The sequence below is a fragment of the Mus caroli genome, unplaced genomic scaffold (genome assembly GCF_978045245.1).
Source record: "Mus caroli unplaced genomic scaffold, Mus_caroli_1 scaffold_7, whole genome shotgun sequence".
NCBI lineage: Eukaryota > Metazoa > Chordata > Mammalia > Rodentia > Muridae > Mus > Mus caroli.
Window position 1 is genome coordinate 111,512,130 of NW_028227262.1, and position 21,180 is coordinate 111,533,309.

The following is a 21,180-nucleotide window of genomic DNA, read 5'->3' on the forward strand; positions in this document are numbered from 1 at the left end:
GAAGAATTTCTTCCATTATGTGGGGAAGGGAAATGTAGGAACAGTTGGCTCTGGGAATTGAACTCAGGACTTTGGGGAGAGCACACAGTCCTCTTAATAGCTGAGTTATCTCTCAGACAAACAGAGCAAACAGACCGTGCTTGCTTCACATTTAGAACACTGACTTAGCATACTGACCTGATTTAGTCATTGCCTGTAATTTCGTGCACTGACCTGCGATTTAGCATACTGAACTGCACACACCAATTTAGTTCCCTTCCCTTTCCCTTCCCCTTCCCCTCCCCTTCCCCTTCCCCTTCCCCTTCCCCTCCCCTTCCCCTTCCCCTGCCCCTTCTCCTTCCCCTTCCCCTTCCCCTTCCCCTTCCCCTTCCCCTTCCCCTTCCCCTTCCCCTTCCCCTTCCCCTTCCCCTTCCCCTTCCCCTTCCCCTTCCCCTTCCCCTTCTTCCCCTTCCCCTTTCCCGTTCCCCTTCCCCTTCCCCGTTCCCCTTTCCCGTTCCCCGTTCCCCTTTCCCGTTCCCCTTTCCCATTCCCCTTTCCCCTTTCCCCTTTCCCCATTCCCCTTTCCCCGTTCCCCTTTCCCCTTTCCCCTTTCCCCTTCCCCTTCCCCTTCCATAGTACATGAAAAACAATTACTGAAAATGTAATCATTCTTGCCAAAACAACACCAAATCAATTCATTGCCTGCCAATTTCAGAAGAACTAATTAATGTCTTCGAGTAAAAATAGCCTGCTTTCTAAAAAGGCACTAAATGGCGCATGATAGATAACAGTTGGATGAGGTGGAATGAGGGGTGTGGAGGGACATGCCTGCGATCCCAGCAGTGGGGAAGTGAAGGGGATGACCAGTTCTAAGGATACGGTCTTTGCCCTTGGCCTCCGAATCCCAGTGTGTTCTTACGTACACTCCCTGGGCACCAGAACGGACACACAGGTTCTCATCTTGCCCTTTGCCAGTGCTTCCTTAGCTGCCCCAACTCTGGGATGTCGTGGGTATTCCCCTAACTTACCCTCTCCAGCTCCCAGATCTCCTTCAGTTCTGCCACGAACCAGAAGCCCTGGAGCAGCTCCTTTCTGCTCCCAGGCAATCTACACCCAGCACACAGGGATTCGAGTGACAGGGACCACACTGGAGATCTGAGGGAGTGGGTGGGGAGATGGCAACCCCAGCGAGAACTAGCTTTTTCTCTTGTCTTCACGTGGGAAGTGTAATAACGTTTACCGTATCTTTCAGACCCACATGCTCGGACATCAAGAGTATTCTTCTTCACCGCTGTTTCAGGTGCCAAGGACTTCGGGCAGGGAGCCCTCAGCCCCTCCCGGGAACCTCACCCACCGAGGGCTGCAGGGCCCTGGGCTGGGTTACCCCACCAGCTCCACAGAGGACCTCCAGCCTGGCCACTCCTCCGCCTCCCTCATCAAAGCGATCCGTGAGGAGCTCCTGCGGCTCTCTCAGAAACAGGGCTCAGTACAGAACTTCCACAGCTGATCAGCCTCCCTTGCAGGTTTGCCAAGTATCTGCTTCCCGTGGAAGCAAGACCAAAAGGAAACCAACCGAGTGGGTGTTTGGAGGAGTCGGAAGTAGCATCTCCGGGCAAGCTGCCCGAGGAAGGGAACAAGTCGCAATGTTAGAAGATGCCATAAAGTTACATGGACAACTCATGGTACTTTTTCTGGGTTGGCAATTTGATGACCACTTTGGTTCAATCAAAATGTGTGTACTTTTGGGCCAAAAGCCAGCACTTACACACACACACACACACACACACACACACACACACACACACACACAGAGAAAACCAAAACACAAACCTAAGCTAACAAAATGTAAGTTAGTGTCTTCTTTCAAAGGCAGAAGATTAAACCCTCGAGGTGGATGGGGATGCAGGGGCAGCCTTTCCCCGGGAATCTGACTGGTCGCACAACACACCCACTGCTCAGTTTCCTGAGAAGAGAGATCTCAAGACATTTTAATAACAGCTTGAGCCCTCTTCTCCTCCGTAGGAACTTAGGTTAATAGTAATATTAACATCAAGACATGCTAAGACTCTTTGGTAATCTAGAAGAGCTTCTAGTGAGAACCTGATGGTAGGTCGTGGAGCCTGGTGATTTCAAACAAAGCCATCGCCTGCATTCTTTCTCCTTCTGGTGCTACAGCTCTGAGGGCCTTCACCTTTCTGTCTGAAATACAACTGTGGCTTTTGCAGTAGAAGAATATGTTGGTGGTTTCATTGTGTTCTGGGGTCTGGGGTGGGAAAGAAAAAGAAAAAGCTGTACTTGGGAGGGGGAAGCTTCATATTTATTTGGTTATTCAAAATACATATCAGAGTCTGGGTTTCCGGTCTTAGTTGCATTTGCTGTTTATTTGTTGGGCTCACCCAGCTCTTGACACCATAGCAGAGCATCTCCGCAAGGTCCATCCTCCAGAATGAGGCTGTTGGGGTGTCCTAACCCAGGTCCTTGTGCTTCACTGACAGTTTGCTCGCAGGTTATGTTTGAATGTCTTATGGAAGCAGACGTTATTTTCCGTGATTCTTAGGACTACCTGACTGTCATGAATCTGCCCATGGTAGTCAGGTCCCCTGAGTTCTGGACTGGAAGTGGAACTGTGTTCCTGCCAGCCTCTGTAATGACTGAAGAAATACAGGGTTTTGAAAACATGAAGGAAATGAGAGTTCCCCCCCCCCATTTCTGATTTAGCTATTATTTCTTTGTCTGAAGTCTGCCATACTCACTTTGGGCCAGAGAGAGATTACCTCACAGTGTGCTTCTGATGTCACATTTCTCGGCCTCCGACATAATGACATTCTGTATCCTGGTGCCTGAAGGAAACTCTGGGAAATTGTACACCAACAGGGAGTCGAACCATGAAGCTCTTCGTCAGATGAATGAATACTTTTGATTGGACAACAGATAATGGGTTAGAGTTTGGGCTGGGGTGGTGGTGGTGGTGGTGGTGGTGCTCAGCCTAATCAAAACTGTGTGTCTGCAAGTTTGAAGAAAATGGAGACAGCTTAGAACAAGCCCCCAGACTGCAGTCACTGGTTCCAGAATTGTCTTTGCCCTTCTCAGTCAGTCTCAGGACACAAGGACACCTGTTCCTGGAAACTGAGGCAGCCAGTGCTTATCTGCACACTCCAGATGAGAAGGCATACAGGAGGGGACCCACTGATCTTTGTCAGGAGGCCTGCAGGCACTCTGCAGAGGATGGAAGAGGAGACCCCTGTTCTGGGCTTATTTATTAATCTTGATTTAATATGTTCTCTTCCCAAGCTGGAAGATCCTCTTTCCAGGCCTCTCTAACCAAGTCTCAAATATCCAGGCGGAGTGGTAGTATGACATCGTGTGATGAATGCAAATCAACACACAGAATAAATGGCTCTTTCTCACCTTATGTCATGAATGTTTTGGACATCGAGCATCCTAATGGTACCTCCTTTGTACAATGACAAAATGAGCCTCGGTGTCAGAGGATACGACAAAAACAGCAATTTTGATGCCTTTGAAATGATGAAGGGATTCTACCTGTATTTTTACTCTTAGGACAGATACACCTTTAAAGGGTGTCACAACCAAAGGAGTGTAGCGTGGCATGCAGGCTCTGTGGGGGCGCCAGTGCTCAGTTAGTTGTTGGTTATTTAAAGCACACTCAGTTTGCACTCATTTCCCCTAAACAACTGGCACAGCAGGTTGACCATCCTTAAACTGCTGTGGGATATGCCACGTCCTGCAGGCGTCCAGTCAATCATCCAGTGTGCTCCCCTAAAAACCGTCGTCCTCAACATGTATAAATTATTAAAGTGCTCCAAAATGAAAGTTAAGTTTAATGTCTGTCCTTTTCTTCTAATTTTAGAAGTTCTGTTGAGAAACACAAACTGCAAATTTAAGTCAGCATTTTTAGGACAGAGTGCTTGGAGAAGTGCTTTTTTGCAGTCTCCTTTGTTGCTGATTTCATGTGTCTGATTCCTTCTGTATGTCATTCTTGTTAACAAGACCATAACCTCCCCAACCTGACACCTCATATGATCTCTGCTTCTAAAAGTCAGGTGGGATCCTACTTGAAAACAACCCTTGAGGAGGGCGCCTCGGTCACTGTGAACATGTCAGAGGTTATCTGTGTAGATGTCCTGCCATGGGTGATGTGTGATCTGCCAGTGGCTGGGTCCACCCATCAGTAATCAGAGCAAGACAAATCAGAGCAAAGCCCCATGTGACTCCTCCTACTGCTGTGTTGTTTCAAACTTACCAGGTCCTCTGTCAGTTTCAGAGGTCGCCTGTGAAGCATCTTTTTTTTTTTTTGCTCCCAACTTCCTGACACTAGATGAGTCAGCAGACATGAGTCCTGTCTTCTAAGAGATTTTAGAATCTAAGCTGGATAGTACAGACAGGTATAAAAGATGGACGCTATAGATAAGCAGGGTGGCTTAGATACCCATAAAATGCAAAAGGCACAGGTGTGTTGGATATTCAGAAGTCAAAAAAATTACATGTTTGGGATTGAGTCTTTAGGGGAGAAGCCAGCTGCAGAAGCCACTTTTGATGTTACCCAAGCCACAGCAATGGATAAGCCTCACAGTTGTCCTGGGGAAGGGTTTAGGAATTGGGTATTCTGTCCAAGTGACTTCGGTCTTAAGAAGAAATAGTGTTGGGAGGGAACCTGTCTAGTAACAAAGCAAGCAAATGTCCAGGCTGGTGACGATCCGCTGAGCAAGAGCCCTGGTGTGGGGAAAGGGAGGTCAGAATACCAGGAACTGCTGATGTCTGCTCTAAAGTACGTCAGTGGTGCTGAGCTGGGCCTTGCAGAGCTTAGCTTATAGCAGACCTTGATCCTTGGTGGTTACAGCAGGTTGTGGATAAGTTACATCGGGCGGGCTTCATTATCTACACCTCCATTTTTTTCCTCCAGTTTTTAATTTACTTTCAGAGTTTGTGTTGATTTGGATGGCACGTGACTTTTAAGCAGTAGGATTTTGCCAAGCAGAATTTTTGAAGGCATGAGGCCAGTGACCCAAAGCACAGGTGCAAGTGTGCCTGGAAGGCTTCCAGCCAAAACCAGTAATTCCCTGCTTTCTTGTATACAGTGTTCACTGCTATTTCAGATGTTGGTGAGTGTTCCAGTAACCAAGCCAGTCCCCAGGACACTAGTCTACGTTGGCAGGACTTCACAAGTTAATCATTCCTCAGGCCTCCCTTGGCCCTTTCATCCTGGATTCTTAGGTGGGAATCAGACACTTAGAAAGATGTTGGGTCAAGGTTCTAAGAGCAGGACAGAGTGCTCCTGTCATAGTACACACTAAGTTTCCCACTAGCAGAGTCCTCGCCATGTCATTTCTACCTCCAAAGTAAGTCATCAGAGCCTGCTTGTCCACATCTGGTCCAGGCGGGAGTACAAGGAAGGCTGCTTCTACACCTGTGAGCACAAACACGTCTGTGTGGGACAGTCCATGAGCATCGTCATTTAGTCCAGCCCATTGCAGGCATTCCTGGAACAGGTGAGAGGGTTTCTGTGGGCCTCTGTTGTAGCATTTCCATGAAGTATATAGGCTTACACTCATCACCTCGTAAACAAGACCGGGCACATTTCAGGTGGTTTATTTTGTGGGGGAGGGTGCTGGAGGGGGGTGGTGGTGATTGTGGGTGTCTAAACTGGAATTCTTTTGTCCATGTTAAAAAGACTTGAAAACTGAACCGTCATGGTACAGTGTTAATTCATACCTGTGTGTGTAACAGGACACTCGGCAATTATCTTAAGAACACACAGCAGCATTGACGTGTAGAAAGAGAATAGTAAATGCCTTTGGGAACACCAGGACGCAAGGGGAGCAATGAATGTCTGCGTCTGATATGCTCCTCCCAGGTTGGCTTCCCACTGGGCAGGTCACAATGCAGGCTGCCTGCTTTGCTGCCTCCTATGTTTCCCTGCTCCAGGGCCACTTCGAGATTACTTGGAGGATCACTGATGTCTTTTCTCATGCCCACCAGATACCAAGTACTCATGACTTGACTCCCAAATGCGCCGTTACAGGGCTAAGTTAAAGCCAGACTTTAAAGTTCTATCACGGTGGTAAGGAAAGAAACAGGAGGTGCTAGAGGAACCAAGAGTTCTGGTCATTAACTAAGTCATGCCGAGCACCAGGGCATTGGTTCTGAAACGGCTAAGAGAAAGGCTCTGGGCTTTGCTCCCATCTCTGCACAGCACGCTGTGGAGCAGAGAGGAAGGAGACAGGAGTAGGGTTGTCAGGGAAGCTTGCTCTGCCAGGCTGCTCCAGGATGCCAGCTTGTCTCCGACTCAGTTGAGGTCCATGCTCTGACTTTCTGCACCCTCGTGCTAGGCGATTCGTGTTACTATACAAAACCGCAGAACGAATTGGGCCACCTGTGGCATCAAGACTGCAACTTGACAATCACAGTTTGCTGATCTCAAACGGGCACTTAAAGCCTGGTATGGGTGTGTGATTTAGTGACTGAGCCTGCCCTTCTGTTTGTCAGTTACGTTTCTACCCTTCAATTAGCTGCACTGTTTTCTAATGTGCTGTAGAGTTTGGAAATAATTTATGCAAGTGTTTGGTTCCCATGTTTACAATTTTTACAGCTTTCCTAGGATTTTAAAATGGAAATGTCAATAAATGCTACGAATCGGTGTGGAAGCGATCCTTTGTGGTTCATTCCTTGGGAACACGGTGGCTTTGTAGTTTGTCAGTGGTGGTTTTTTATGCTGAGGTGACCTTTGGTTCTCTGGTTTTGAGTACCTGCTAAGAATACCTAGTGTGGTTCTCCAAGGACTTCAGTACACAGCATTCCATTCCCGGGAGCTGGCAGAACTGTCCCCACTTGGCAGCAGTGGTACCATGCCCGCTTGCTGCTGCCTAGTGGCTCGGCTGGTGCGCCCTTAGAGCAGATGCCAGCACAGTGAAAAGATAGGACACTGTGGTGTAAAAAGGCAAACGAGAAGGGCAAAGGTCATCCCACCTTGAAAAGACGATTAAGAGGGCAAACAAGGGGTTACTTTTGAGACCCAAGAAAACGAAACTCCCTGACAACCTGAGAGCAGAAGAACGTGGAACACAGGGGACCCCAGTAACTAAGAAAAACACAGAATCCTAGGTAGCATCCTGGGGCCACAAACACGGACAGCTTTGTATAAAAGACCTTGCTAATGGGGGAGCTGTGGAAAAGATACTGGAACCCTGTCATTTACAGCTGTGTTTTAAAATGTGCCAACAAACTAATCTTGTCAGGTAGACAATACTAGACAGCTAGGGTAGACGACAGGGTACTGCCATATCTCTTGCAGTCCTGCCTTGTGCATGACCTGTTCTGTATGATTGGGACCCACCACGCTGCTGTGAGGGCATGGCTCCTGCTCACAGTGACAGCAGAGCTACCAGCTTCAAGACTCGGAGAAAATCTTTTGTGAGTTCAGCCAAGTACAAGTAAGCACACACCTTTAATCCTGGAATTCCGGAGGCTGAGGCAGGAGGACCATGGGTTTGAGGCTAGTGTAGCCAACATATTGAGGTCATGTATCAAAAGTTTAGAGTTAATAGGAGCTGCCCGTGCTTAGCATGCTTGGGGCCACCAAACAAGAATGACCAAAAGGGAAGCTCAAACCCAGCAGCAGGCAGCGGAGGCCACTTGGAAGACTCAGGTGGTTCAAAACATTAAAAAAAAAAAGAAGTATTAATGGTTGTAAGGGAGATGGCTCGGCACATGTAAGGGTGTAGGGTTGTGCAACCCTAAAGACCTAGGTTCAGGCCCAGAACCCACAAGAACGCTGAACGTGGCAGCCCACATCTCTGATCCCAGCAGTCCTGCAGTCAGGTGGGAGACCCAGATGGAGAATTATCCAGAAGCTCTTAGGAGCAGAGTATGTAGTGTGCCAACAGAGAGACCCTGCTTCAATGAGTGTGTTTCCGCAGGTGTGACATGGCCGAGAGAGCACCTATGTACACACCCCCTCCCATAAAATAACAAATTTAAAAACTTGGCCATTGAGTATCTTAGCGCTTTTCCCTCAAGCCTGACTACCTGGATTAGATCCCATCAGCCCGAATGATGGAAAGAACTAAGTCTTGTATGGTGTTCTGGAACCTCCATGCATCTGAATGCACACAAATAAGTAAAATGGAGAAAAATAGTAAAATTTTAAAAGATTTCAAAATCTAGTAGGAATGGGACATGATGAATGTTCAAACGAACTTGAAAAAATATTCAAAAAAAATTAGAAGTACACATGAATATTCATTGATCATATAGTCTAATATATTGGACAGTTTGTTAATAAGTATTGGGCAGGGGTATAGCTTGGTGGTAGTGAACTCACCTGATATGTGCAAGACCCTAGGTTTGGCCCTTAGCACCAATCCCCCTCTCTCTCTTCCTAATAAATATATATATATATACATATATATGTGTGTGTATGTATACATGCATACATGCATACATATATTGTAGTGACTAAGGATTTAAAACAAAACCACAAGCGCCTGAAGTGCCGTGAGACCTGGAGAATGTTCTGTGCAGCCAGATTTTACCTGCTCTGAGTGTAAACAGGTCCAAAGTACCCGGGAGAGCAGTCACTAGGAACAGCTGAGGCTTTGAAGGTCAGGCTGCTCCCATGCCCAAAGCAGTGGTCATTCCTTATCTCCTGCACTCCGGCCTCCCCCCACCCCCCGCCCCGTTTAACCCACCCCCCCCCCCCCCCCCCCCGCCCAGCACAGCTTAAGGTAGAAAGGAAACAGGAGCAGTCCGGCTCCTGAGGAATCATTTACCAAAACCTTGTTATTGCAAGATGCCCTGTTTGTGCAGTAACCTGATAGCTCAGTGGATCTCCAGCACTTTTCTCATCTGTGGGTGGGGTGCCTTTGACTCCTTCTGATGTTCGGGCCTGGACTGATTCCAGCTGCAGACTTGGGTAAACCACATCTGTGTAGTTACCAATGTACTGTTTGTTGTATTCACACCACAGTGTAACATTGCAAAAGGCAAAACCAACCCCACTTGAAAGCTTACAGGGTAACATCCTGTACAGAGGTGGGGTTGGGGGAGGGCAAATATTTGAGTTGGGGTTCTGTATGTGATGTGGTCATAGGTCTCAGTGAGTGGTTTCTTTCATTTAGTATTTTAAAATTCTGAAGAAAATGTTAGCGCAGCACCTAAGGGGAAAGGGAATTTCAGCTGAAGGGGTTGCTGTGTTTCAGGAAATCTAAGTGGGTTGTTTTTCAACATTGGTTCCGTGCTGTGGCTGAGTTAACAGAGCCAGATATGCTCATTTTAGCAGAATCCAAAGACCAGATGAGATTTAGAATTTCTAAAGCTGTAAGAAAAAGAAAATGAATGCTCACTGCCTCAGTTTGAAATCTGAGACCCACCAGCCCAGTGAACTGGCTCAGTGTGTAAGGGGCCTGCTGCCCGGCCAGAGGCCCTGAGTGATCCCCAGTAGCTTTGTGGTAGAAGGAAAAACAACAAAGCAAACCCACCAACCAACCAACCAACCAAACAACCAACCAACCAAACAAACAAACAAACAAACAAATAACCAAACAAACAAACAAACATCCAAACAAACAAACAACAAACCAAACAAACAACCAAACAAACAACCAGCCAACAAACAAACAAAAACTTCTGTCTTCTGATCTCCACAAACAACATCCTTCAGACACACACAAAAATAGGTGAAGTCTGGCATCCAGTGGGTGTAGGACACAGACACTCTTCTTAGTGAGGCAAATTAGATTGACAGATTATCAGTAATGCTAAACATTTCAAGACACACCAAATTTAAGTGAGATAGTCAACATACAAACCCACTGGTTTTTTAACCTTTTCTTTTATTTTGTTTGTGTATGGAGGTTTGTTTTGTTTTGTTTTGTTCCTTGTTTTGTTTTGAGACAGAGTTTCTCTGTGTAGCAGCCCTGACTGTCCTGGAACTAGCTTTGTAGACCAGGTTGGCCTTAAACTCAAGAGATTCGTCTGTCTCTGCCTCCTGAGTGCTTGGATTAAAGGTGTGTGCCACCACTGCCCACCACTGGCAGTAACTTTTACTTTTTCTGACCCAAAGCCCATATTAGCTAACATAACTACACTAAAGATGCCAGCATCAAAATTCTAGTACATTTTAGTCTTTTATAAAGTTAAGTGGAGGGATGTCTCAGTGGTTAGGAGCACTAAGCACTCGTGCACAGGACTTAGATCCCATTCCTAGCTGTCATGTGGCAGGCAGTTCACAATTGTCCATAAGTCCAGTTTCAGGGGATCTGATGTTCTGAGCTCTGTGGAGAGCAGGGTCACGTGGTGCTCATACGTACACAAAGACAACGCTCATTCACATAAAAATGAAAACAGAGGAAACTGAGAGCTAGGGAGAGAACTCAGGGCAAAGTACTTGCTGCATTCCGATTCCTCGCAGCCATGTGACAGCCCAGCTGTGTGGGACATACCTGTGATCCCTACACTGCACGGCAGAACAAGAGGATCCTAGCAGCTTATCGGCTGGCCAGCGAGTGAGCTCGGGTTCAATGACTGTCTCAATGAATAAGGAGCAGTAGGAAAAAAAAAAAAAAAAAAAAAAAACAACCTCTGGCATGCAGGTATGTGCTAGCACACACAAAAGCTAATTCTATTAGGGTTAAGAATGGTTTATGATTGGGACCGATAAGGACATTTGACCTTCAAGCTGACCTTACACTAAGCTATCCCTATCAACAACAACAACAACAACAATAAGGCAGAGAGCAAATGAGAGATACCTGATGGCCATCTCTGGCCTTCACGTGTACATGTGTGCACACACACATGTACACAACCACACTAACAAGTACATACGTGTGTGTGACCTTCGTGGCGTTTTGTCTATAGCCCTTCCAGGTGTAATAAATGATTCATCTGTATTCTACATGCCCAGTGTGCCTAAAGTCTCTGTCATACAACGGGACTTAATAAATGCTGAACAAACGCATTCCTGGGAACACTGGAATTTCTACATGATCTAGTGAGTTTTTAGTGTGCCTTCATTGTACACCAAGATGGGTTTCATCATAAGTATTTCTTTTCAAAACGGCCTCACTGCGTAGCCCTAGCTGTCCTGGAACTCACTATGTAGACCAGGCTAGCCTGGAACTCACAGAGATCCACCTCCCTCTGCCTCCTGAGTTGCTGGGATTAAAGGCGTACACCAGGACCACCCGGCAAATTATTTTTTCTATTAGATCAGAAATTGATCCTTAGGGGTGTGTTTACTATACATAAGGTTTTTTAATTGTTACATATATTCCTAAATATATGTCTACAATCTGTTCAGCTTGGAAAATGCTACATGTATGTGTATGTTTTCAGGGCTGACCACTTGGTATTGAGTAAGGAATCTGGGAGCTCATCTCTAAGGAAGACCATTTTTCAGCCTTCACCATTCCTTAGTCGTCTGTAGTTCCTCTTCTAGGGTGGAGGCCTGGGCTTTCCCCCTTCTGCAATAGAATGTCCATGGGTGCCAAAGTTAGGCAGCCATGTTGATGAGACTTCTTAGGTGTAGCTCCCCTGACATTTCTAGGAGACATGATCTCATAGCTGACTGACTTCCTGTTCCTCTGGCTCTCTCCGTCTTCCCACACCCCTATTCCGCAATCCTTGAGCCAAAAATATGGAGTGTTCATGAACGTATGCCATCCTCACCCGAGGGCTGTGCCAGCCTTCCCTGTATTGCCCAGTTTTACTGTATGTCCTGTGGAAATGAGCACTTAGTACACAGAGGTTTTAAGAGGCAATTTAGAATTATTTGCTGGTCACCAAATAGAGACGTTATAAATCTAGAGCTCTATAGCCTTATGTGTGTGTGTGTATGTTGGGGAGAGGGGGGAATCCAATGGCCCTAATACTATTCTTAGTTCATTCTGTGACCCATGTTTTGCCCCTGGAGTCAAAAGAAACCCTAGTGTTAAGGGTCCATCTTAATTTGCACAGTAGTTACTTGCTCTTTTAAAAAGGGATCATCTGTCCTTTTTCAGTAACTCCAGTATGAGTTAGTTTTAGATGATCTTGAGTCACCATATGGGTGCCGGTAATCGAACCTGGGTCCTCTGGAAGAACAGCCGGTGCTCTTAGCCATTGAGCCACTATTTCAGTAACTCCAGTATAAGTTAGTTTTGCTGTGACCTGACAAGTAATCTAAGAGTGGGTTATTTTGCTTTACCCTTTGAAGGTACAACCGTCATGGGTAAAGAATTCACGGGGACAGAGGTGTGAGGCAGCTGGTCACATTGTATCCACAGTGGCGAAGGGGGAGGGGATCTTCAATTCCAAGCACTTTCATCAAGGGGAAGTATGAGGCAGCTGGTCACACTGTATCCACGGCAGAGAAGCAGGGAGAGGAGGCAAAGGATAATCGTCTGTTCTAGGCACCATGTGGAGGCTCACAACCATCACTAATTGGTTCTAGGGAATTCAGCACCATCTTCTGACCTGTGCAGGCACCAGACACTCACATGGTGCACAGACATGCATGCAGGCAAAACACACATCAGCGTACAAATTCCAAACCCACCCAGCCAGCTCACATCATCTCCTTGGTTTTCATGGAATCCCAAAGATGGCTGTCAAAATGAATCTGTCTGCATGACATTAACTGTCCAGCAACGCACATGTGGGTAAAGATGTCAGATGTTGCCTCCCTCCTGATTACCTTCTCCACAAATGCTTCCCATCACACCTAGTGTGTCCGCGGTGACCACCCAAGACTCCCAGTCCCCTTCCCAGGGCTCCTTCTACAGAATTGCCCTCAGAAAGCTGGGGAGCGAGAGCTGGGCTTCCTCCTCTTGATCGGGAACCTAACAGTGTCCATCCAGAAATGGGGTGGAAAGCTGCCTCTCAAGGATGTATTGGAGATACTGGGAGAGGAGACCCTGCCTGTCTCCCAGGAGATAACAGCTTTTACAGTGATTCATCAAGTCTGGGAAATTGACTTCAAGATGTTCAACAGAATCTAAAAACTATTAGAAATCTCTTCCTACCTGGCATATTATTCTAGTGTCTTATAAATTCAGAGTGGTCTGACCTACGCTCAGCAGGAGGCTGGCCATCCCTGCTTGGTTGTATATCCACAATGTCCAGCTTTAGCCCGAGTCTAGTGTTTCTTTTCACAGTCCAAAACTGAAGGGCAGCTTCTGCCCTGAGGGTCAATCCTGATGGTCTTATTTTAGGAAAGTCTGCCCCAGAATTGTCCTTTCAGTCACATTTCCTCAGCCCTACATAACCTTAACATAAGAGAACATGGGACATCCCTGTACCTAGCGCTGAATGTGTGGGCCTTTGTGGTGGTGCATACCTGTCATCCCAGAGCTACAGAGGTGGAGGCAGGAGGATCAGAAGTCCAAGGCTAGCATGGGCTACAGGAGATCCAGTCCTCAGTTACATATTGAGTACAAGGCCAGCCTGGATTACGGGAGATTTCTGTCTCACAAACTCACAAAAATGAAAACAAAGCAGCAGATGGACTGTGTTACAGGCTGCTCTGGTGGAACAGGCAAGCCTCTGCCCTCTGCCTCCCACACAGCAGCCCAAACTGTTGGATGAGCTCTCTGAGACAGAGTGTTAAACCTTGGTTGGGTCTAATTCTTACATGTTCAGCTTAGAAAATTGATACCTAAAGTAAATGGGTGTATTTCTGTTCACATTAGCCTGAAAGACTTAATCTTCCATCTCTTAAAAAAAAAAATACTCGAGGCTGGAAAGATGACTCAGGGGTTAAGAGCACTTGATGCTCTTTCAGAGGAGGTTCAGACCAAGTACTTACATAACAGCTCAAAACCACCTGTAACTCCAGATCCAGGGTGTCTGACACCCTCTAAGCACTGCAGCTGTGTGCTCACAAACTCATGCAAGCACAGGAAAATAAATGATTACAGTAGGTGGGACTGACAGTGAAGATGGAGTGGTGGGGAGGGATTGAATTTGTGAAGGAGGCAGGATGGTTATGGCCTTGATTAAAGTAGGAGGAGCCAACATCCTGCCTTTCAAACCTGTCCACTAAAAGATTGCCTTGGGTTTCATGTGCACCCAGAAGAAAGCGTGGGATAGATGAGGAGTGTCACCATAGGAACCCTGATGGACTAAGGTCATTCAGACACACAGGCCCTTGGGACAGCTCTGACCTCACCTTCTTCCTTCTGGAAAAGTAGCTGCAGTGGGGGTGCGGCCACAAAGGGAGCTTAATGGCAAAGGGCACGTGTAGCTTATACAGGGGCCTGGGTTTGACCCACAACACCAAATCCATAATAAAGGAGCCAGAGACTTCGAGGAACACGTGACTTTAAAGTGACAGAAGCTTCTAGAAGTATTCCCCCTCCCACTACCCCCACCCCCACCCCCGTATCCACAAATGATAGAAAAACCCATCCTTGGGCTCATGCCGCTAGGTCTTTGGGCTCCTCTGGAGTTAACTTCATCAGTTTGTCCACGCACAGCAGGATGAGGGTGAGGAACCAGAAACTCCAGCCAACCGCTGCCGCAATCCAGCCATATTCATCTACGGAAGCTCGGCAGCACAGGGAGGCTAGTGGGCAGAAGTCGACATCTGACAGGAGAGCAAGAACGAGACCTAAGACACTGGCCACCCCTGCTCCCTCTCAGTTTAGAAAAAGAACGCTGGACAAGAAGCACTTGCTACATGTTTGCTACCTTATGCACTCAAGATAACAGCACTGTTACTACCTCTCTGCTTTGGTGCAGGGTACTGAACCCAGGGCCTTGAATGAGGAGAGGCTCTGCCACTGACCTACCAGCCCTGTGCTGCTTCAACTATTATCCCTACTTCATATAAGGAAACCCAAACTGACGAAGACCAAGAACCCAATATGGCAGAAGCAGAGCCCATATATTCCAGTCTGTAGACCCCAAAGCTGTGCTCTTGACCTCTTAGGTATTTACTGTTGCTCCTCCCCTCTCTGTAAGTACACAGTTGGTCATTTGATGAGGATGGGATAAAGGGATCAGAGTTAAGATGAAGCAAAACCTTCCATTGATTGGACACGTGTGATAGAGATTCCTTTGTGCTGTCTGAGCATCCTATCCCTGGAAATATGTCAAGAGGATGAATGGAAATAGAGGAAGAGTCCATAAGCCAGCTCCTGCTTTGGGCAGAGGTTGGAGCAGTGATTTTTAATGGGCTTCTCACCCCTAATATGCTACAACATTTTCACCTTTGACTGCTGGCCAGGGGATGGGTCATTAGACCCACCTGTGCAAAAGAGCATGTAACTAAATTTTGATCAAAGCCAAGCTAGCTTTTAATCTGCTCTGTGAACAATGCTGGGACATTCCTCATCCCCAATTGTCTGGGAAGACCAGGCCATCTCTGGGACACAGGTTAATGGACAGAGAGGGGCCCAAGTTTCTTTCCTAGCTCCGGGGATGGCTCGAAGATCAGGGCAGTTGACAGGAGAGACTTACTGGCACACTGCTCCAGGGTCCCAGGGTCTGGGTGATGTGCACTCAGGGTTGAGTTGCTGTTGCTGGTTTCTGCAGGGAAAGGCAAGTAGTCACAGTGAGTCCTGCCAGCCAGTGTGAATTATTTTGTGCATTGAGTACTAAGTAATGGCAGTGGTCTAAGAGTCCCAGGGAAGACTGCACTAAGACTGGTGAAGAATACATTGAACTCCCCTTAGTTATCAGCTAAGCCCTCACTCGACAGTGGGGCTGTGTCTGGAGACAGACAAAAGAAGCAACTCAGGCTCAACCAGGGTACGCAGAGTTCTAATGCTGTTTGCGTGCCATTCTTATAATAGGAGAGAGAGCCGCTGATCCCAGCACTCAGGAAGCAGAGGCAAGCAGATCTCTGTATATCCCTGGGCCAGCCTGGTCTGCAGGAGACCCTGTCTCAAAAACAAAAACAAAACAGAAAGGAGGAGGAAGAGACACCAACAACTCAAGGCTTAGAGGAATGGCCTTTTGAGGTCACAGTGAGAGAGAAGCCATCTGTAACCCCAGGAGAGAGAGAGACTAAACCTGTCCACACCTTGCCCTCGACATCCGACCTGCAGGATGGTGAGCATGTACCTTTCTGTCAAAGACCTCCAGTCTGTGATGTTTGTTTTACAAGACTGAATGAAAGACTCTGCTCGCCTTTCTTTCTTCAAACTTATGAAGTAACAGTTCGTTTCATTTTTACTTTTTAAATCAGCATACAAAATAATAGATTTCATTATGACATTCAAATATGAAGATCATGTGTTCTGCACATATTCTTCCTCCTGTTTCCAACTCTTGGGCTTCCTCTGCCATCCTAGGGGTCCTTTCCTCTTTCTAAGTAATCCCTGTGCTGCTTGGTTCATGTCAACCTGAGATGAAGAGTCACCTGGGAAAGGGAACCCTCAGCTGAGGAATTGCCTCAATCAGATACCTGTGGGCATGTTTGCAGAGGTATTTTCTTGATTAAAGATTGCCGTGGGAGTTTTTTAAAAAAAGATTTAGTTTTTTATTTTATGTATGTGAGTACACTGTCCCTCTTTTCAGACACATCAGAAGAGGGCATCAGATCCTATTACAGATGGTTGTAAGCCACCATGTGGTTGCTGGGAATTGAACTCGGGACCTCTGGAAGAGCAGTCAGTGCTCTTAACCACTGAGCCATCTCTCCAGCCCAAGATTTATTTTAGGTGTATGCAAGCTATTGCTTCCATTATGTGTGGACATTACATGTATGCCTGGTACCCGTGGAGGCCAGAAGAGGGCATTGGATCCCCTAGGTCTGTGAGCCAAGACCTGAGCCTGGGACCCCTGCAAGAGCAGCAGGTGCTTTTAAGCACTGAGCCATCCAGATATGGGAGGGGTTGAAGACTGATGTGTAGGAGGGCCCAGCCCCTGTGGTCCTCACACTGTGGTCCTGGTTTGTACAAGAAAGCAAGCTTCCTGAACCATGGAGGAGCAAGCTAGTGCTTCAAGTTCTCCCTCCAGGCGCCTGCCTTAGTGTCCCTTCATAATCCCTGTCATCTTAAAGTTACCTTGGGTTGGTGTTTTATCACAGCAACAGAGGAGCAAACTAGAGCAGCCCCCTTCCACGTTCATGTAATCGACATAATCTCCCTACGTTTGTCTGGACTGCACATATGACTTAGAATTGTGAAATATGCTTTCAGGGTTTGGCTCCTTCCATGAAACATGACGGCCATCCAGACTGATTCCATTTCTTTGCTACTATAAACACTGCAGCAACAAACATGGCTATCTGTGTGCTGTGTTGACCCAAGTACAACCCATTTTATTGTCACTTCATCCTCATTCAAAAATACTTTATCTTCTTTTAAAAACAAAGATGCTTTTCAGGGGAGCACGGCAGCATACATCTGCCTTTAACCCCAGCACTCAGCAGGAGGAGGCTTAGGGGTCTCTGAGTTTACGACCAGCCTGATCTACATAGCAAGTTCTAGGCCAGCCAAGGCTACACAGTGAGGTACTGTCTCAAAAGAAAACCAAACCAAACCAAACCAAACCAAACCAAACCAAATCAAACCAGCTCTTGGGAGACCAAGACCTGCTGCACACGATGCTTCCTGCACACACTGCTTTGGGATGCTTATTCCAGTGTAAACTGAATCAAGCACAGAACAATCTAGAATGTTTCTTTCACAGCAGATTCAGTTTCTTTCCAACATATGAACAAAAGAACATTGAAATCCGACCTCAATTCTTCATCTCTGTGGGTTGTGATGTAGCTACACAGGCACCAGATTATCAACAAAAAGTACATCTCAACTGAGCAAATCCACGGCTTAGAAAAGTTGATGCTTGAAATTGTCTCCCCACTGACGAGCAAGGAAGATGGTTAAAAAGAAGAAGAAAAGAAAAGAAGAGAAGAGAAGAGAAGAGAAGAGAAGAGAAGAGAAGAGAAGAGAAGAGAAGAGAAGAGAAGAGAAAAGAAAAGAAAAGAAAAGAAAAGAAAAGAAAAGAAAAGAAAAGAAAAGAAAAGAAGAGAAAAAGATTTTTTTTGTTGTTTTTGTTTTTCGAGACAGGGTTTCTCTGTGTAGCCCTGGCTGTCCTGGAACTCACTCTGTAGACCAGGCTGGCCTCAAACTCAGAAATCTGCCTGCCTCTGCCTCCCGAGTGCTGGGATTAAAGATGCGCACCACCACGCCCGGCATGAAAAAGAAAAATTTAGAAGGAATTATAAAAGTTCTGTCAAGAGTTTGTGGAGCAGTGCTTGGTTATGGAGACAAACGCTGAGATTCAGGGAAGAAAAGCTGTGTCCCTGTGTCCCTGTGTCTTCTGGCAGAGGGCCGCGAGATTCACAATACTCAGGACATCAGTTCCTTGATATGGTGGCTATTTACAGTGATTTTTAAAAATGAATTGAAGTTGAAAAGTCCCCCTGGTCATATTTGAAGTGTGCTCTGGTAGCTGGTAGCCACCTTACTGGGAATGCAGTTCAACCAGACGTATTTACCAAGGAAGAAAACCCTATCCATACAAATACCAACCTAGGTAGGCAGATTAAAACCAAGGGGTTTTGTTTGCTTGTTTGTTCATTTGTCTTTTTAAAGACAGGATCTTGTGTGTCTAAGGCTATCTTCCTGCCTGCTGTGAAACCCTGATTCTCCTGCCGCTACCTCTCAAGTGCTAAGGTGACTAGAATGTACCACCGTGCTGGCTTCGTGCAATGCTGCAGATTGAGCCTTGCGTGTGCTCAACAAGCTCTCCCCCAAGTGAGCCGTGCCCCTGCCCAAGAGACTGACTTTTGAAGAGCCTTTCGGGAAATTCTATGACTGTCTACTTGAAAATGGAAAGGAGGGCTTAGAGCTCTTAAATGCCCCACTGCCCCTGGGGCAGCGTGTCCTTCAGAGGTGGTGTTTACACAGGGCAGGGGAATTAAGGAAGAACGTTGTTGCTTAAGCACGGCCATAGAACTGCTGCCACCCACTCCCAGCCCCGCCATCCCGCCTAGAGTATGCTAATAACCTTGATCCGATCTGACTACTGTTGTAAATCATTTACATAGCTTAGAGCGGAGCCCAGTTTTGGAGAAACTGATTCCTGGACATTAGAAATTCCCTTCAAAACCAAGTCATGTCATTAGCTTGATCTTGTCTCTCCATCTAGGGAGCCTTGGAAGAGCTATGGGAAATAGCAGGGGAGCCAGCCGTACCCTTTTCTACCAGTTTGGTCTCCTGATGAGTGAGATGCCTGCTGGCAAATTGGCAAATTTGTTTGTTGTGTTTTGTTTTGTGGCAAGGGTCAACAGGGGTGATTGCTGTTGTCCTAGCAAAGGAATTGATTGCCAGGAACCCAAGATGCCCCCAGCTGACTCCCACCCCTGCCGGCTCTGTTTCTAATCCTCCAGGGAAGGGACTCCCATTTCCTCTTTCCTCTGGGCAGGACCAACCCTGGCCAAGGAATCCTCCCCTTCCCTGAGTCCTGCCCTCCCCTTTCCAAGGTGGCCAAGAACTAACTCAGAACTACTGTTACCTGTACCGCAGGATAAGTGGAAGGAGGTGAGGACCAGGCTGAAGAGGAGGGCGGCCTGCGGGGCAGAGGTGAGGTACCCAGGGTTGCGGAGGAAGACACCTGACTGAGCCATGTTGCTGCAGAGGTGCCCTGGGGTGGAGAACATGTGTCCTGTGTGTGCTGGGTTTGAGGTGACTCCTGTCCTGCAGGAACTGGGAGTCTGTTCAGTGTTTGGGGGTAAAGAAAGAAGGTGGAGCCAAGGGAAATGCCTGTCACACCTGCCTCTGTTACTGTGGCTGGGGGAGGGGAGGGGCAATCCCGGCCTCCTTCCCTGAGACAAGAGTTCCCATTGAGGAAGAGGGAGGCGATTCCCTTGGACCTGCACTTGCTGTTGCTTCAGCTGCAGGTATAGTGTAGATTCTCTAAATCAATTACTTATTGATTTGAGTAATTATCAATCATTTATTGCTCACCTGCGGCTGTGTGCACTGAACTATGCTATAGCCTGCAAACACCCCAGCTTAGCGTGTTGGCATTACAGAAACCCAAGATCCTGAGCAGCCTGGGAAGTGATTGCATGACTAAGGACTCTGGGCATCAGCAGCAAGAGCCCAGTCACCTCTGCTGATGAGACACTTTGGGGAGCAAAATGACATTCGGACAGGGCCTTGAGGAGTGCATAGGATTTTGACAGGTGGAGAGGGGAAAGAGGCCCTGCAGTAGGAAACTCCTTTGAAGCCCACTGTGACCCTGACCTAGATAAATTTGGTCCCACTCTGGATAGGGAGATTTGTAGCTGCGTCGGGAAGCAGGGGGAGGCTGTGTGAAGGTCCTGAACTGAGTAGTGGCAATCTGTGACTGCTTCTTTTAGCCTAGATGTTTGACTGACAGTATTCTTAAGTGTCCTTACCTAAGGCAGTACATTCCAAGAACTCAAGTGGATGCTTGAAACCATGAATACTGCTGGAATACACACGCATGCATTGCACGTACGCACTTTCCTAGAAATGCATACCTATGGTAACGTTTAATTTATGGTTATAGTAAGATTACTAACACAACTAATAATTAAGCAGCAATTATAACAATATATTATGTACTATTTAAAACTTAGGAATGCCTGGTTGTGGTAGTGGTGGTAATGCACGCTTTTGATCTCGGCATGCCTGAAAGAGAGGTGGATCTCTGAGTTTGAGGGCAGCCTGGTTTACAGAGTGAGTTCCAGGGCAGCCAGGGCTACATAGAGAAACTCTGTCTCCAAAAACAAAATAGTAGGTGCTGAAGGAATGGCTTAGTGGTTAAGAGTACTAATTGTTCTTCCAGAGGACCTGGGTTCAATCCCCAGCACACAATTGGCAGTTCACAACTGTTTGTAACTCCAGTCCCAGGGTATCTGACACCAATACACATGAAATAAAAATTTTAAAAATTGCTTATAAATACAACAATAATAACAAGTTAGGAATTGCTTCTGGAATTTTCCACATAATATGAACAGCGTATAACTGAGGCCAAGTAACTGAAATCTCAGGAAGTGAAAGCAGAGAAGAGGGAGCTGACATCGGTGTGTTGCATCTGTGTGTTCCACACTCAACCCTAAGGGTGAAAAGCGCCCAGGAGCGCCATTTGAGACTCTGAGGTAACAGACATGGTTTCTGTCCTTGAGGAGCGCACACTCCAGCAGAGAGACCAAGCAAGGAAGAACTTGAATGCAGTATGGAAAGACAGTAATGGAAAGAGGGGAGGGGTAGGGAT

General features: G+C 46.9%; 3 protein-coding genes across 20 annotated transcripts in view; 2 read left to right on the top strand and 1 right to left on the bottom strand.

Moving 5' to 3' along the window:
- The window catches only part of Kiaa1549 (KIAA1549 ortholog), a 160,107-nt gene that overhangs the window by 125,483 nt on the left and 13,444 nt on the right, over positions 1 to 21,180 (top strand). For 16 of the 17 annotated variants that reach the window (XM_085840714.1, XM_085840719.1, XM_085840713.1 and 13 more), the window contains exon 20: positions 1,232 to 5,489. In XM_085840714.1, the coding sequence (XP_085696840.1) occupies positions 1,232 to 1,486 (255 nt within the window). In that variant the 3' untranslated portion in view covers positions 1,487 to 5,489. The remainder of the gene's footprint in view (positions 1 to 1,231; positions 5,490 to 21,180) is intronic. The other variant, XM_085840730.1, reaches the window with a different exon arrangement.
- Positions 5,400 to 21,180, top strand: part of Atp6v0a4 (ATPase H+ transporting V0 subunit a4) — a 76,899-nt gene continuing 61,118 nt past the window's right edge. The window contains exon 1 of one of the 2 annotated variants that reach the window (XM_085840731.1): positions 5,400 to 5,489. The gene's annotated coding sequence lies outside the window, so the exon portion shown is untranslated. Of the gene's footprint in view, positions 5,490 to 19,407; positions 19,515 to 21,180 lie in introns of those variants that run through there. The other variant, XM_085840736.1, reaches the window with a different exon arrangement.
- On the bottom strand, positions 14,343 to 19,677 carry Tmem213 (transmembrane protein 213). The gene is made up of 3 exons (XM_021164745.3): positions 19,447 to 19,677; positions 15,439 to 15,507; positions 14,343 to 14,563 (listed from the first exon to the last, which is right to left on the bottom strand). Exons 1-3 carry the CDS (start codon positions 19,589 to 19,591, stop codon positions 14,394 to 14,396), a joined length of 384 nt encoding a protein of 127 aa, XP_021020404.1. The 5' UTR covers positions 19,592 to 19,677; the 3' UTR covers positions 14,343 to 14,393.